This window comes from Oryzias latipes, chromosome 2 (assembly GCF_002234675.1).
Source record: "Oryzias latipes chromosome 2, ASM223467v1".
NCBI classification, from domain to species: Eukaryota; Metazoa; Chordata; class Actinopteri; order Beloniformes; family Adrianichthyidae; genus Oryzias; species Oryzias latipes.
Window position 1 is genome coordinate 1,570,195 of NC_019860.2, and position 14,504 is coordinate 1,584,698.

Below are 14,504 nucleotides of genomic sequence, written 5' to 3' on the forward strand. Positions count from 1 at the left end.
TAAAGAGGAGGAGGAGGAGGATGTCTGTCCTTCCTGAAGTCCACGATCATCTCCTTGGTCTTCTTCACATTGATGCAGAGGTTGTTGTCTCTGCACCAGCCCTCCTAATGCTCCACCTCCTCCCTGTAGTTGGACTCATCGTTGTTGGTGATTCGTCCAAGTATAGATGTGGCATCTACAAACTTCACAATCAGACTGCTGGAGTGACTTGCTGTGAAGTCATGCGTGAGCAAGGTGAACAGGACGGGGCTTAGCACAGAGCCCTGTGGGAGGCCCGTGCTGAGGGTGATCGGGGGGGGTCACAGATCTTCATAGACTATGGTCTTTCAGGAAGTCCAAGACCTAGTTGCAAAGAGTGAAACACAGTCCTATGTGTGCAGTTTATGGATGAGGGTATTTGGGATGATTATGTTGAAGGCTGATGTGAACTCCACAAAGGGCAGGCAAACACACGAGTTCTTATTCTGTAGGTGGGTGAGTGTTGTGTGGACCACTAGTGACATCTTGTGTGAATCGGTTTGACCTGTATGCATATTGGTGCAGGTCCTTGGTAACACCAATGGATTCTGTGATGTGGGTCATGAACAGTTTTTCAAAACATTTTATGACCATTGGAGCTAGGATCACTGGCCAATAGTCCGTCAGACCTGTCACTGAGGATGTTTTGGAGTTTGGGATGATCGTTACGGTCTTCAGGCAGGTAGGGAACACTGCCTGCTTCAGGGGGGTGTTGAAAATGTCTGTTAGCACCTCTGTGAGCTGGTGTCTGTCAGGACCCGTCCAGTGATGTTGTCAGGTCCAGAAGCTTTGTGAAGATTGATCCTCTGGATGGTCTTCCTCACTTCTGCGGGTGTCACACTGGAAGGCTCTCCACTCTTCAGGGTTGGAGTCCTCAAAGCTCAAAGCAGCAGTACAAAAGGTTGAGTGCGTCTTGTAGAAAGGGGTCTTCGGAACAACTCTGGTGTTGTAGTCTGTGATGCACTTAATGCCCTTCCACATACTACGGGGATTATTGGACGTAAAATGTTGCTGGATCCTCTGAGGGTATGCTTGGCCCTGTTCACCCCAGCGTGCAGATCCCTTCTCACTACTCTGAGTGCTACCTTGTCACCAGACTGGAAAGCAGCATTCCTGTTTTTCAGTAGAGACTGCACTTCTGCGTTCAGCCAGGGTTTCTGGTTGGGATAGTACGTTACAGTCATGGTGCTGGTGAAGTTCTCCATGCACTTCCTGATGTACCTGAGGACACCTGATGTATAATCCTCCAGGTGCTCCTCCACCTAGTGCAAAGCTGCCTTCTGAAGACCTGCCAGTCTGTGTCTTGGTTAGCTGCGGCAGTCTCATTGGGCTACACTGTGATGGTCCTCTGTGTTGGTGCCTGGCGTCTGGGGAAAGGGCAGTAAACAGGAACCAGCACGATTGCGATGTGGTCGGAGAAGCCCAAATGAGGATGGGGACAGCTCTGTGTGCATCTTTTTTGTTGATGTGGACACAGTCCAGAGTGTTATTTCCCATGCTGGTGGAACTTGAACAAAGTGTCTGTCAGGTTTACATGGTTTAAGTCTCCTGCAACCACGTAAAATGCCTCCGGGTGCTTATGCTGGAGCGAGCTGATATTGTTGTGGAGCTCTGGCAGTGTGTCGTTAGCATAAGCATTAGCATTATGCTAATGCTAATGCATTAGGAGGGATGGTGTTCTGTACCTACACAAAAAACCCTTTTTGGATGGATATTAACAAAATGCCTTCTGTTAGGGGAAAAAAAACACCTTTAGTGTTTAAGTTACATTCAAATTTTGAACCCAGGCTTTGGTCACTGGTTCAAATGGGCCTGTGGGGGAAAATCCATCCAAAAACATTTTGAAAATTGCTGTTTTCTTTCAGAATGGGGTAACTGTGTACGTCTTCCTGATTTTTCTTCCAAGGAGTTTGGGGATGAAAAATATCTAGGGGTTTCTGTGCACCCACATTTTTAACATGTTGTACAGGGGTTCGCAAACTGGGAGACGTCTGTTTTGCCACAATCAGACATATATTTTTGAAACTGTGAACCCTGGAACTTCTGTTTTTCAGCTATTTGGAGCTGCCCCCTTGGGCCAATATTGTTTAAAAACAGGAAAAAATTCACATGAGAGCCCCTCATGGGGTGCTTAATAAGTTCACCAAATTTTAGATTGCTTGTTTGCCTGGTTAGATAGTTAGCTTTAGCATCATGCTAGCAACAAACAACAAAGTTATTTTGCATCAGGGGGATGAATGATACAACATAGTCAAAGATGGGCTTTGTTGGCCAAAGGGAAGCATTTTTAATCTTGATTTCACACTTGAATTGGAGTAGGCCGAAACAAGGGTACAGGGGGCTACCGGAACAATGCTTTGACCTGGGGGGCTGAAACTTCTTGCATTACATCAGGCTGTTACCCTAATGCACCATCCAGAGTTTGGAGTCTCTAGCGTAATCTGGGCCACCAAGGGAGACGCAAACATTTACAATAAGCTCATCCTAGATTTTCCTGATGAGGTGTTTTCTTTAATTTCTCAGATCTGCTTAGAGTGAGAACTACCAAACTTACCAGTAATGGTTAAAACCTTGTACTTAGCTACTGTACAAAGTGTGATGCTCCTACGATCACATTTCCCCTCACAAGACCCCAAAAGGTGTTGTTTCAGGACTAGGCCTCAAGCCTCACTTTTTTACCTTTGACATTTGAGTAGAAATTGCCAGGTTATCCTGGCTTTAAAAATGACATAATTTGTTTCAACTAAGTATATCTGTTTGACAATACAAATATTGTCACTTTCCAAAAGTAATTTCAACATTTGTAATCATAAAATATGATATTGAAAAAGTACACACTTTGTCAGGAAAATGTCCCCATTAGTCCAACGTCACACACTGCTATACCCACTCTGACCACTAGGGTGTCATGGTGAAACACACCTTGTCATGAAAAGTCATCTCCAGGGGACCAATTTTACTTTGCAAAAAAAACAGCACTAGGCATATCAGGAGGCTTTTTTCTATTGATTCCAATGCTTGTGCCTGTGGGGACCGAGCTTCGGTCCCCACGGAAAAAATTGGTACCCACGAGGTGGGTGAAATTTCAGGTCCCGGATCCCACAAGGGTAGAAATACAAACACCACACACACACACACACACACACACACACACACACACACACACTGATGTTCCAAACTTTGGGAGAGCATCATCACTTAAGTGTGAAAATGTTCATGTTTGTCTGAGAAAAGAGTAGAAAGTGTGTAGTGAGGAGTTTCCTCTGTCACTACATGGGAAATCATGTGCTGGTAGCCAATGAGCTCAAAGCCCCGCCCCCATGTCAGCTCAGCAGTGAAAACTTGAAAAATGGAACTGAAACCACAAACTGAGAAATCAAAGAGCTAGAAACTGGAAAAAGTTGAAAATACATTAATATTTTTATTGTTTGGTAACAGTCTTTGGTTTATAATTTTCTTTTTATATGTTGCAATTGTTTCAAATATTTCTTTCAACTTTACAATTTCTTTTTTTAGTTTTACAATTTTATTTTAACATTTTCCATAATTCCTTCAAGTTAATGATGTGTACTTTTGAGTTTAAAACTGTTTTCAAAATTTCAAATTTTTCAGTCATTTTAAGATGATCTTTATTTGAACCTATAGTGACGTTTCAGATCCAAGTTAGAAGAAGATGAAGTGCAGTTCTCCATCAGTCCACCGGGGGAGCTGCAGCACAATAACTGTCCACTTGATGCTGAGAGAGACAGTGGAGCTGATCTCAGATCAGTTCCTGCTGCAGCTCTGACACTCATCTCCACTTCCTCTGATTCCTCCATCACTCTGCTCTCCACCTCCCAGGAACACCGTCCAGTCACAACATCTCTGCAGACCAGCTGCTGCTGCTGCTCCTCTCTGCTCCTCCAGGAGGAACATCAGTCCTTCCACCCCCACCTGCAGAGAGAAAGTGTAGAGCCAGAGATGAAGGAGTGTCTCCTGATCCTGGTCTGTCAGTCAGTGATGCAGCACAGCAGCAGAAAGAGCAGCAGGAGCTTCAGTCCTGTTCAGAGCAGCAGCTTCCTGTCATCTTCACCTGTTGGAGCTTCTGCTGCTCTGATTAGCTGACTGTTGTCCTGAAGCCTGTCATCATTCTCCTCAGAGCTTCACTGAGAAGCTGCAGCTTCACAGGAAACTCTGCATCTTTGCTCTCAGACTAACTTTAGGACCAAACATCTGGAAGCAGCTGGACTGACTCCAACCCTCTACTGACCTCAGAGTCTGCAGTTTGGAGTTTGGACTCTTCACCAGATCCTGGAGCTGCTGAACATCTGAAGAATAAAGGTTGTTGTATCTCAGGTCCAGTTCTGTCAGGTGGGACGGGTTGGACTTCAGAGCTGAGACCAGAGCAGCACAGCTGGACTTTGACAAACTGCAGTTCCTCAACCTGAATCCAGATCAAAGAGTTGATTTTAAAGACAAAGTTTGTGCTTTTCAACCTTATTCATCAAACACTGAAATCTCTGATTTTAATTTTTTTGTTCTTCGACAAAAACCTTAAAGGAGAAATAAACAGTTTTCCTGCTTTTATCAGGAATATTTGCAAACTGTTAGAACAGATGTTTGCATTTGTTGAGCTTTACGACAGTTAACAGCAGCACAGGAAGAAATGCTGTCACATTATTCTAATGCATCATGGGAGTTGTAGTGAATGCAGTGGGGCTGATGTCGGACAGACTCGCGCCTCTGAGGTTCATTCTTTTATTCACTTTTTACACGGTCTGACAACGGATCCCCGGTAAGCTTCTAGGTGTGCTCAAAGGATCAGTGATCCGTTTGGATCACTAGACGTGGTTCTGCACAGACGTTTGCCGAAGATTGCCCCCCCCCCCCCCCTCCATGTGCTCAATTCAAATTACATGTTTACATCAAGCGCCATGCGGGCATCTAATTCGCATACTCCGCCTTTGATTTATCACACATCAAAGTTGCAGCTGGACACTTGTCAAAAGTTATTCTCCCCCTTCTTATAAAAGACATGGGAGATCCGGTGCATAATTTTTTAAAGAGCTCCACAAAGCTGTTGACAAACTACTCGGTGTGAAACATGAGCCTTTTTGATTAACACAAAGCTTATGTTCTGGAGATGTAAATGTTTTTAAATTTGTTTCCCGCGGCACACCTGACCATCTCTCACGGTACACTGGATGAAAAACACTGATCTAAACCAATGAGAGCCCTCCAAGTGCCAGTGGTTTAAAAAAAAAAAATTTTTTAAATCTGATAAATCGTTCACACGCATTAATCAATTGTGCTCGTACTGTTGCGCAACTGTGCATGCACACACGTTGCGTGTTCATGACTCTGAGTAGAGCAGCCGGACTCATAGTTTGTAGCTCGTAGACTTGTTTGCTGGCAGGGGAGGGTGTTAGTCATGCTAACAATATTTAGCCATGGATGAACTTAAATTGGAATAAAATCGGCCTTCATTTTGTCTGGAACTGACTGGAAACACAAATTCACATGATTGTTTGTACGGTTTCTCAGGACTGTTTATTCAAAAACTGCCTCCGCCCGTCCCAAAGCTGCTCCTCTGCTTGGAGATACAAATCTCCCGGGAGACACGGTTCTCCTGAGTCCAGATTGCCTCGTCCGTAGCACACCCCGTAACAAAGCCCCTCCCCTGCCCGCAAACACTAAGCTACGAGACGGGCTGCTCCGCTCAGATACATGGTTCACTCGGGTGGAGCAGCTGGTTTATTCTAACAGCCACAACTATTTTTACAATGTGGGTGGTTGAAAAATCTCTATTTAAAAATTAAAAAGAATAATGTCAGAAACACCAAACAATTATGTCAGACAAACCTTATGAGGGAAAAGAAAGTAAAGGAAAATATGTAGAGCCCAAGCAGATCTCTAGGCCACGCTGTGACAATGTCACATTACACTGATGTTGTGCAAAACAAAGTTAGAGGAAAATTCTTAAGACATGGTACTATCAGGAATTTATGTTTTGTATAAAAAATGTGTAATGTATGTATTCCTGCTGTGGAAAACGGTGGTTGCCTGATTTTTCATGTAAATTATGCTTCAAAAGGAAAAGAATCAAAACTAAATAATTGGGGAACTTCAGTAAAAAACTATATAAGGGGGTGGTGACGAGATGGCGTGGCCAGCTGACTTCCTCAGAAACGCCGGTGAGGGGTGTGGCGCGAGGATTTCCCCTGTCATACATCACGTTTGTCGCACAAACAGCAGACAAAGTCCACTTTCTCGTTCTGCTCAGCTTTTCTCCAAACAGCACTGAATCATGGGAGAATTTCAGCAGCAGGATGCTGGAAAGTCTTCCTCCCAGTTTTCAGGAGATGATCTTCCAGTCCTTCTCTGCTGCAGCCCTTCAAGCAGAGACTTTCAGCTCCAACAGATCAAAGCAGAGAGAAGAAGGAAGTGATGAGGAAGAGTCAGCAGCAAATGTTGGACATTGATCCCTGATCAAGCATGACTTCAGCTCTGAATGAAGAGTCAGAAGCTGCTGGGAGCTTTGATGGATGATGTGATGATGTTTGTGGATGAAAAGGTGAGGATGTTTGTGGAGGATGTGTCTGTCAGAGCAGCATCCAGCTGCAGCAGACTGTCACTGTCTGCTCACAAACATCAGCCGCTGGACTCCCAGCTGCATCTGCTGAAACACAGCAGCAGGACTCAGAGTGCATGTGAGCGTGCACGGCTGCTTCTTCTGCACGCACTTTAAAGGAGTCTGTTGGAGCAAAGACACAAAGAAGAGCTGATGGCTGCAAGCAGAACTTTGTGGAGCACAAATGTCAGCAGACAGCTTTGAAACAAACAGCTGCAGGAAGAAAAGAAGAAGTTCTTCTGCAGATCTTTGAAGAGAACAAGCAGCTGCAGGAAGATGCTGCTGCAGATCAGAATCTGGACATTTCTGTTCACTCTGGGTCAACACAACTTTGTCATCATGTTGATCTGAACACAACTGAAACATTTAGTCTGACCTCAGAGTCTGCAGTCTGCAGTCTGGACTCTCCAGAAAACCACACAGATGAAGAACTCCTGAATCCTGCAGGTTCTGGTTCCAGCTCAGGTCCAGTTCTGTCAGATTAGACGGGTTTTTCTTCAGAGCTGAGACCAGAGCTTTACAGCTGATCTTTGACAAACTGCAGTTCTTCAACCTGCAATCAGACAGAAAAGTGTGTTCAGGAGCTGATGACAGACTGACAGATGACATTTCCAGGTGAGATTTTGGGCTGAAAAATAAGAAAATTGGTAACACTTTATATTAACGTCTTCATCTTGAATCCAATATTGTAATATGCACTTTCAAATGACATCATCAAATTGTAAAGGGAATTGTTAATTCAGAATTGAAGATCATTTTGAATTATGGGTAAAGAGAAAGTCCATAGAAACATCTTTATCACATTTAATGAATCCTACACAAATCAAGTGAACAAAGAAAGTTTAAACCCTCTGCAGATATTTTACAGAGGAAAAGATTCAAGAAAACAAATTTAAAGATTCATGAAAACCTTTAAAAGAGACATTAAAGAATTTTCCAACAAAGATAAACTAGACAGAACTCTGTTAAGAATCTTTAGCACAGAAAAAGGACAAGTTTTTATTTGTATAAATTTCTGGTAGAAATACAAGAAAAAGGCCCCCCTCCCTGTATTACATTGTACCCATTTTCTTGCAATACGGGGTTCTAAACTGTTGCTTCTGTCTTTGCAGCTCTACTTAGACTCAGAGCCGCCAGAGACAGAGAGACAGCAGGGACGGTGAGAGAAACTGTTCCACCATGGAGAACTGAAGAGATGTAACAGTGAAGCTCTCGTCTAAGATTAAGATAAGATTAAGAGTTTATTGCCATTTGTACATTTAAAACAAGTACATTGGAATTTTTCTTCTGCAGTATTCAAGTCAGGGTGAATTACAGAGGACATCAAAGTAACAAAAACTAACAAGGCTCATAAATAACCTGCTCAGTGGCCTTGTGGTAGAGTGTCAGCCCTGTGACTGGAAGGTCTTGAGTTCAAATCCAGGTCGAGTCATATCAAAGACTTGAAACACAGGACCCTGCTTGACACTCAGCATTAAGGGGTTGGATTGGGGGGGGGGGTTTAAACTACCAAATGGTTCCTGAGTGCAGCTGTGTCTGCAGCTCACAGCTCCCCAGATAGATACATAATGGGATTTTGACTTTAAATAAGAGTTGAACATTTTTTATAAAAAATAAAGTATAACAATATTGCAGTGTCCTAACCGTTTCATAATTGCACTTTTTATCATGTTTGTAACATAATTGTTCGATTCACTGTTCATTGGACTTAGTGTCCCAGCTAGTTAGCTGTGGAGGAAAGTCCTGACATGACTGATACTGCACAGCTGGACATGCAAACTTTACATGAATTGTGCACACCTGATATATGTGAATACCTCTCTGAAAAAAGAAATCAGTAAGAGTGCGTGCAGTCAGCAGCAGCATACAGTAAGGTGGGAATGGGGGGGTCAGTCATCGTTCTCTAGTCATGTCATCAGTCAGTCATATTGATCTGAACACAACTGAAACATTTAGTCTGACCTGAGAGTCTCCAGTTTACAGTCTGGACTCTCCAGTCCAGCTGACAGTAGCTTCACTCCTGAATCCTGCAGGTTGTTGGTACTCAGGTCTAGATCTCTGAGTCTGGAGGACTGAGAGCTGAGAACTGAGGACAGAGCTGCACAGCTTCTCTCTGACAGGAAACAGCATCTAAGTCTGAAGAAAACAAAGACAGACAGCAGTTATTGAATCTTTCATGTTTCATTTGTTGACTGAAGGTGATTTTCCTGAGAGTTCTTACAGAGCTTTGTTGGAGGCTTTGATCACTGGCAGCAGCCTCAGTAGAGCCTCCTCTGAACCAGAGTATTTCTGCAGATCAAACACTTCCAGATCTTCTGATGACAGTAAGATGAAGACCAGAGCAGACCACTGAGCAGGAGACAGTTTCTCTGTGGAGAGACGTCCTGACCTCAGGAACTGTTGGATCTCCTCCACTAGAGAAGCATCATTCAGTTCATTCAGACAGTGGAACAGGTTGATGCTTTTCTCTGCAGGCAGATCCTCATTGATCTTCTTCTTGATGAACTGGACTGTTTCCTGATTGGTCTGTGAGCTACTTCCTGTCTGAGTCAGCAGACCTCGTAGGAGACTCTGATTGGTCTGCAGTGAAAGACCCAGGAGGAAGCGGAGGAACAAGTCCAGGTGTCCGTTTGGACTCTGTAAGGCCTTCTCCACAGCACTCTGGTACAACTGGACTGGACCACTTTGAAGAAAAGAAAAGGAAAACCAAGACTTTTTTTGTTGTTCTTCCTCCATGAGGTTGAGTCCAGAGGTGATGAAGGTCAGGTGGACATGAAGAGCAGCCAGAAACTCCTGAACACTCAGATGGATGAAGCAGAAGACCTTGTCCTGGTACAGGCCTCTCTCCTCTCTAAAGACCTGTGTGAACACTCCTGAGTACACTGAGGCTGCTCTGATATCGATGCCACACTCTCTCAGGTCGGATTCATAGAAGATCAGGTTTCCTTTCTGCAGCTGCTCAAAAGCCAGCTTTCCCAGAGACTCCATCATCTTCCTGCTTTCTGGACTCCAGTGAGGATCTGTCTCATCTCCTCCATCATACTTGACCTTCTTGACTTTGGCTTGAACCACCAGGAAGTGGATGTACATCTCAGTCAGGCTCTTGGGCAGCTCTCCTCCCTCTCTGCTCTTCAGCAGATCCTCCAGAACTGTAGCAGTGATCCAGCAGAAGACTGGGATGTGGCACATGATGTGGAGGCTTCTGGATCTCTGGATGTGGGAGATGATCCTGCTGGCCTGCTCTTCATCTCTGAACCTCTTCCTGAAGTACTCCTCCTTCTGTGGATCATTGAACCCTCTGACCTCTGTCACCATGTCAACATATCCTGGAGGGATCTGATTGGCTGCTGCAGGTCGTGTGGTTATCCAGAGGAGAGCAGAGGGAAGCAGGTTCCCCCTGATGAGGTTTGTCAGCAGATCAGCCACTGAGGTGGACTTTCTAGGGTCCTTCAGGATCCGAGTCTTGTGGAAGTCCAGAGGAAGTCGACTCTCATCCAGACCATCAAAGATGAAGAGGACCTGGAAGTCTTCAAAGCTGCAGATTCCTGCTTGTTTGGTTTCAGGGAAGAAGTGATGAACAAGTTCCACCAAGCTGAACTTCTCCTCTTTCAGCACATTCAGCTCTCTGAAAGTGAATGGAAATGTGAAGTGGAGGTTCTGGTGGGCTTTGCCTTCAGCCCAGTCCAGAGTGAACTTCTGTGTTAAGACTGTTTTCCCGATGCCAGCCACTCCCTTAGTCATCACGGTTCTGATTGGTTCTGGTCTTCCAGCTGGGAGTTGGAAGAGCTCTTCTTGTCTGATGCTTGTTTCTGCTCTGTCTGCTTTCCTGGATGCTGCTTCAATCTGTCTGACCTCATGTTCTTCATTCAGCTCTCCTCTTCCTCCCTCTGTGATGAAGAGCTCTGTGTAGATCTCATTCAGAGGGGTTGGGTTTCCTGCTTTAGTCATCCCCTCAAACAAACAGTGGAACTTCTTCTTCAGACCAGATTGGACTTCATGTCGACAAACAGCAGGAGATCCTGAATGAAGACAACAAACAGTAAATCAACTCTCTGCAGCCCTGAATGATGAGGGTTTGAATCCCTGTGGTTCCATGTGTTCAGACATCAGGAAATCTTCATTTCTCAGCAGCTGAAACCTTCAGAGAAATCCTCTTACTCCTCTGCAGTCCATCAGCCAGCTCCTCCTGCTTCATTCTCCTCAGGAAGTTCACTGTGATCTTCATCAGTGACTCTCTGCTGCTCCTCTGCTCTTCATCTTCATCCTCCAGCTCCTCATCATCCTCCCTGTGACTCAGAAGCTTCTGGATCTTCTTCAGCTCCTTCTTGACAAAAGTGACAATGTTGTCCTCCAGCAGCTGCAACAGAATTCCAGATGAATGAGCCAATCAGAGTGAAGTCATGGAGCCAAACATCAGCTCCATGTTGGACACACTGACAGTCCACTGGTGTCCAAAGTGCAGCATGGAGACGACTGTGGACAGAATGATGGGAAAGTAGTTGTTGTTCATGTACAGACCAGAAAGATGGAGTCCAGCTGTGTTTGATGCTGCTGGACAGACGGACCACTGGGAGTCTCTGAGCTCTGCTGGTCCAGTCTGTGGAGAATCAGCAACAATCAGATCCATTCTGTCTGTTGAGTCACTGAAGTGTCTCTACTGTCTTTGAGCCAAAGGCTGCATTAATGTCTCTGCTTCCCCCATGTCTGGATTCTGACCAGTTTTCCTAAAGAGGCAGAACATCCATAGAAGACTTTATGACCACAGCCCTCCATGATGCTCTTTTCCACCTAGAGCAAGAGAAGAGCTAACAGGGATGCTCTTTGTGGACTCTAGCTCAGCGTTTAACACCATCCTCCCTGACAAACCAACTTATGGCTACTCAACTCATTGTGAGCTGCCTGACTACAGATAAATCTCTCCCAGGAGAACAGAAGAGCAGAGGTGCAGCCTCGGGACGGTGTTTGAGCTTTTTGCTTTTGAATACGGAAATAATGTCGGTCCTGTGAAACCGTGTAAACAATCATGTGAATTCCTGAAAGCAACCGTGTCCAGAAAAAAAAGCTGATGTTATTCACGTGCAGTCAAAATGTATTTTACTGCTTTGCCCACACAAAAAATAGAGAAAATTGAATTTTTTTTTTCAATTCAAATTGGCTCCCAGAAACCCACAAGCTACAAACGTGGGCATGCATGCTGAGGTTCCATTCCAGGACTTACTGTTCCATTCCTGGACTGATGACTTTGAAGTGAGGAGGTAAAACCTTTGACCTGTCACTCCTGAAGGACCCACAGCTGGATCCAGATCCAGGTCCAGGTCCAAGTTGGTTCCTGTGAAGAATTAAGGTTGCTGGTTTGAGTCCTGAGCTCTGATATAGAGAAGATCATGGACAGCTGGAGATGTTCATCTCACCTCTGAGTTTTGCTCTGGTTGTCATGGTTACCATCTCTGCTTTTAGAGGGAGGGGCTCCCTCCTGTGGTTCCTCCAACTGATCCATGCTGCTGGATTCACTGGATCCACATCAGCTCACACACACCTTCCACCTTCACCTGCAGAGGAAACCCTCATCATCATCAGAGGAAGCTGCCATCAGCTGCTGCACTTCTGCTCTCCCTCCACCAGGTGGAGACATGGAGCTGCAGCAGCAAACAGTCGGGGTTCTTCAGTGCCAATTCACAACAAGGATAAAACAAAATGTGTGTCTCTGGTCCTGGGCCAGTCGTTTACAGTGTGATGAAGACAGGAAGTAAGAGAATTATCAATATGATATATGGAGTATTGTACAGTCCTATGATTATTGCACAGAAAGTCAGCACAGTTGAGAATCATCTAGCACTGCTTTTCAAGGGCTACCATGATCTCCCAGAGTTCAGCAGTCTAACTGCTTCTGTGAGAAATTGTTCCTCAGTCTGGTGGTCCTGCTCTTTCTTTCCTGGGGGGCGCAGGGAGAACAGAGGGTGTGAGTGGGTCTTTCAGGATGGGGGAGGCTTGTTTCCTGCATCTGGTCTCATAGATGTCAGTGGTGGTCTGCAGGCTGCAGCCCACTGTCCTCTGTGCAGCTTTAGACACTCGTTGCAGAGCTTTCCTCTCTGCCACAGAGCAGCTGCAGTGTCACACAGTGATGCAGGAGGTCAGGACGCTCTCCACCACACACCTGTAGAAGGAGGTCAGGACTGAGATCCCCATCCCAGCACGCCTGAGCCTCCTCAGGAAATAGAGGCGCTGATGTGCCTTCTTGACCAGGCAGGAAGTGTTGGTGCTCCAGGTGAGATTGCTGGAGATGTGCACGCCCAGATACCTGAAGCTAGAAACCACTTCCACCGCGGCCCCTCTGCTGTGAACGGGGGGATGGGTTTGTCTGTCCTTCCTGAAGTCCACCATCATCTCCTTGGTCTTCTTCACGTTGATGTAGAGGTTGTTGTCTGTGCACCAATCCTCCAGATGTTCCACCTCCTGCCTGTAGTCGGACTCATCGTTGTTGGTGATGCGTCCAACCACAGCTGTGTCATCTGCAAACCTCACGATCAGACAGCTGGGGTGACTCGCTGTGCAGTCGTGCATGAGCAGGGTGAACAGGAGGGGGTTTAGCACACAGTCCTGGGGGGAGCCCGTGCTGAGGGTGATCGAGGATGAGGAGATGTCGTGGATCTTCACAGACTGTGGTCTGTCCGTCAGGAAGTCCAAGACCCAGTTGAACAGAGTGGAGCTCAGTCTGAGTGTCTGTAGTTTTTGGATGAGGGTTTGTGAGATGATGGTGTTGAAGGCTGATGTGAAGTCCACGAAGAGCCGGCGAACGTACGAGTTCTTGTTCTAGGTGGTGAGGGTTGTGTGGACCACAGAGGAGATGGCGTCCTCTGTGGATCGGTTTGACCTGTATGCATACTGGTGCAGGTCCTTGGTGACATTGATGGATTCTGTGATGAGGGTCATGACCAGATTTTCAAAACATTTCATGACTATCAGTGTCAGGGCCACCGGCTGATAGTCAGTCAGGAGGTGTTGAAAATGTCCATGAGCTGTGAGCTGGTGTGCACAGTCCTTCAGCACCCGTCCAGGTACGTTGTTGGGTCCAGCAGCTTTGTGAGGATTGATTCTCTGGAGCAGGGGTCCCCAAACTTTTTCCACTGAGAGCCACATGACGTTTCCATTCTCTGATCGGGGGCCGGGGTCAGTTTGAAACAGATAATGTTTGGCTATTGCAGGACTGTAAACATTTATTGTTTCCCAGAAAGCCACACATAACCAAATATAAATAACTCGATCTGATAATCCTCTCTGGGTTCTTCACAAAAAAAAAATAATGATAATAATCTGAAAAAATATATAATAACACTTTTTATGAAATCAATAAAAACAAATAACCCTCTCTGGATTCTTTACATTATAAATAATAGTAACACAGTCTGCAGAGCTAACAGTCCACTTTTTAGCTGTGAGAGTTTGTCTGCTCACATTTGCTCTTGCATGCTATCGTATTTCTCTTTGTGACGGGATTCATGTCAACGTAAATAGTTTTCTTTGAATACCACCACCTTTTCTTTATGTAAAACAAAAAATACTTGTTTGTCCAGCGCAGATTAAATACCTGCATTCTGAATCAATGTTTGTCTTACCTAATTTTGTCATTTTTCTGTTCTGATGGAGGGGGGGGGGGGGGGGGTCACGTTAAAGTTCTATGACTGGGGCAAAGGGAAGTTGCAGTACAAACATTTCTATGTTGGCTGACATTTAAATTAAAAAAAGCTTTATTGACGTGAGGAAAATATTCCAGGGATTCTGTTGGGCAGGTCCCCTTCACCCCAGTTTTCCATGAGTCTCCATCACGTGGCCAGGCTACAAAAAAATAATAATGCAAAAAAAAAAGGGTCTCCCTCTG

General features: G+C 45.3%; 1 protein-coding gene and 1 long non-coding RNA gene across 2 annotated transcripts in view; both read right to left on the reverse strand.

The window, feature by feature from the left end:
* Nucleotides 1-670: 670 nt before the first annotated feature.
* Nucleotides 671-4,332, reverse strand: LOC111948460. The gene is made up of 2 exons (XR_002874479.1): nt 4,268-4,332; nt 671-3,951 (listed from the first exon to the last, which is right to left on the reverse strand). It is a non-coding gene; the product is annotated as an uncharacterized LOC111948460 (long non-coding RNA).
* A 2,791-nt stretch (nt 4,333-7,123) lies between these two features.
* Nucleotides 7,124-14,504, reverse strand: part of LOC110014647 (NLR family CARD domain-containing protein 3-like) — a gene marked incomplete at its 3' end in the record, with an annotated part of 8,476 nt that continues 1,095 nt past the window's right edge. Inside the window, exons 2-8 of the mRNA XM_023949656.1 lie at nt 12,040-12,177; nt 11,847-11,957; nt 11,147-11,225; nt 10,787-10,985; nt 8,850-10,647; nt 8,591-8,764; nt 7,124-7,181 (exon numbers count right to left, since the gene is read on the reverse strand). Of these exons, the coding sequence (XP_023805424.1) occupies nt 7,124-7,181; nt 8,591-8,764; nt 8,850-10,647; nt 10,787-10,985; nt 11,147-11,225; nt 11,847-11,957; nt 12,040-12,125 (2,505 nt within the window). The remainder of the gene's footprint in view (nt 7,182-8,590; nt 8,765-8,849; nt 10,648-10,786; nt 10,986-11,146; nt 11,226-11,846; nt 11,958-12,039; nt 12,178-14,504) is intronic.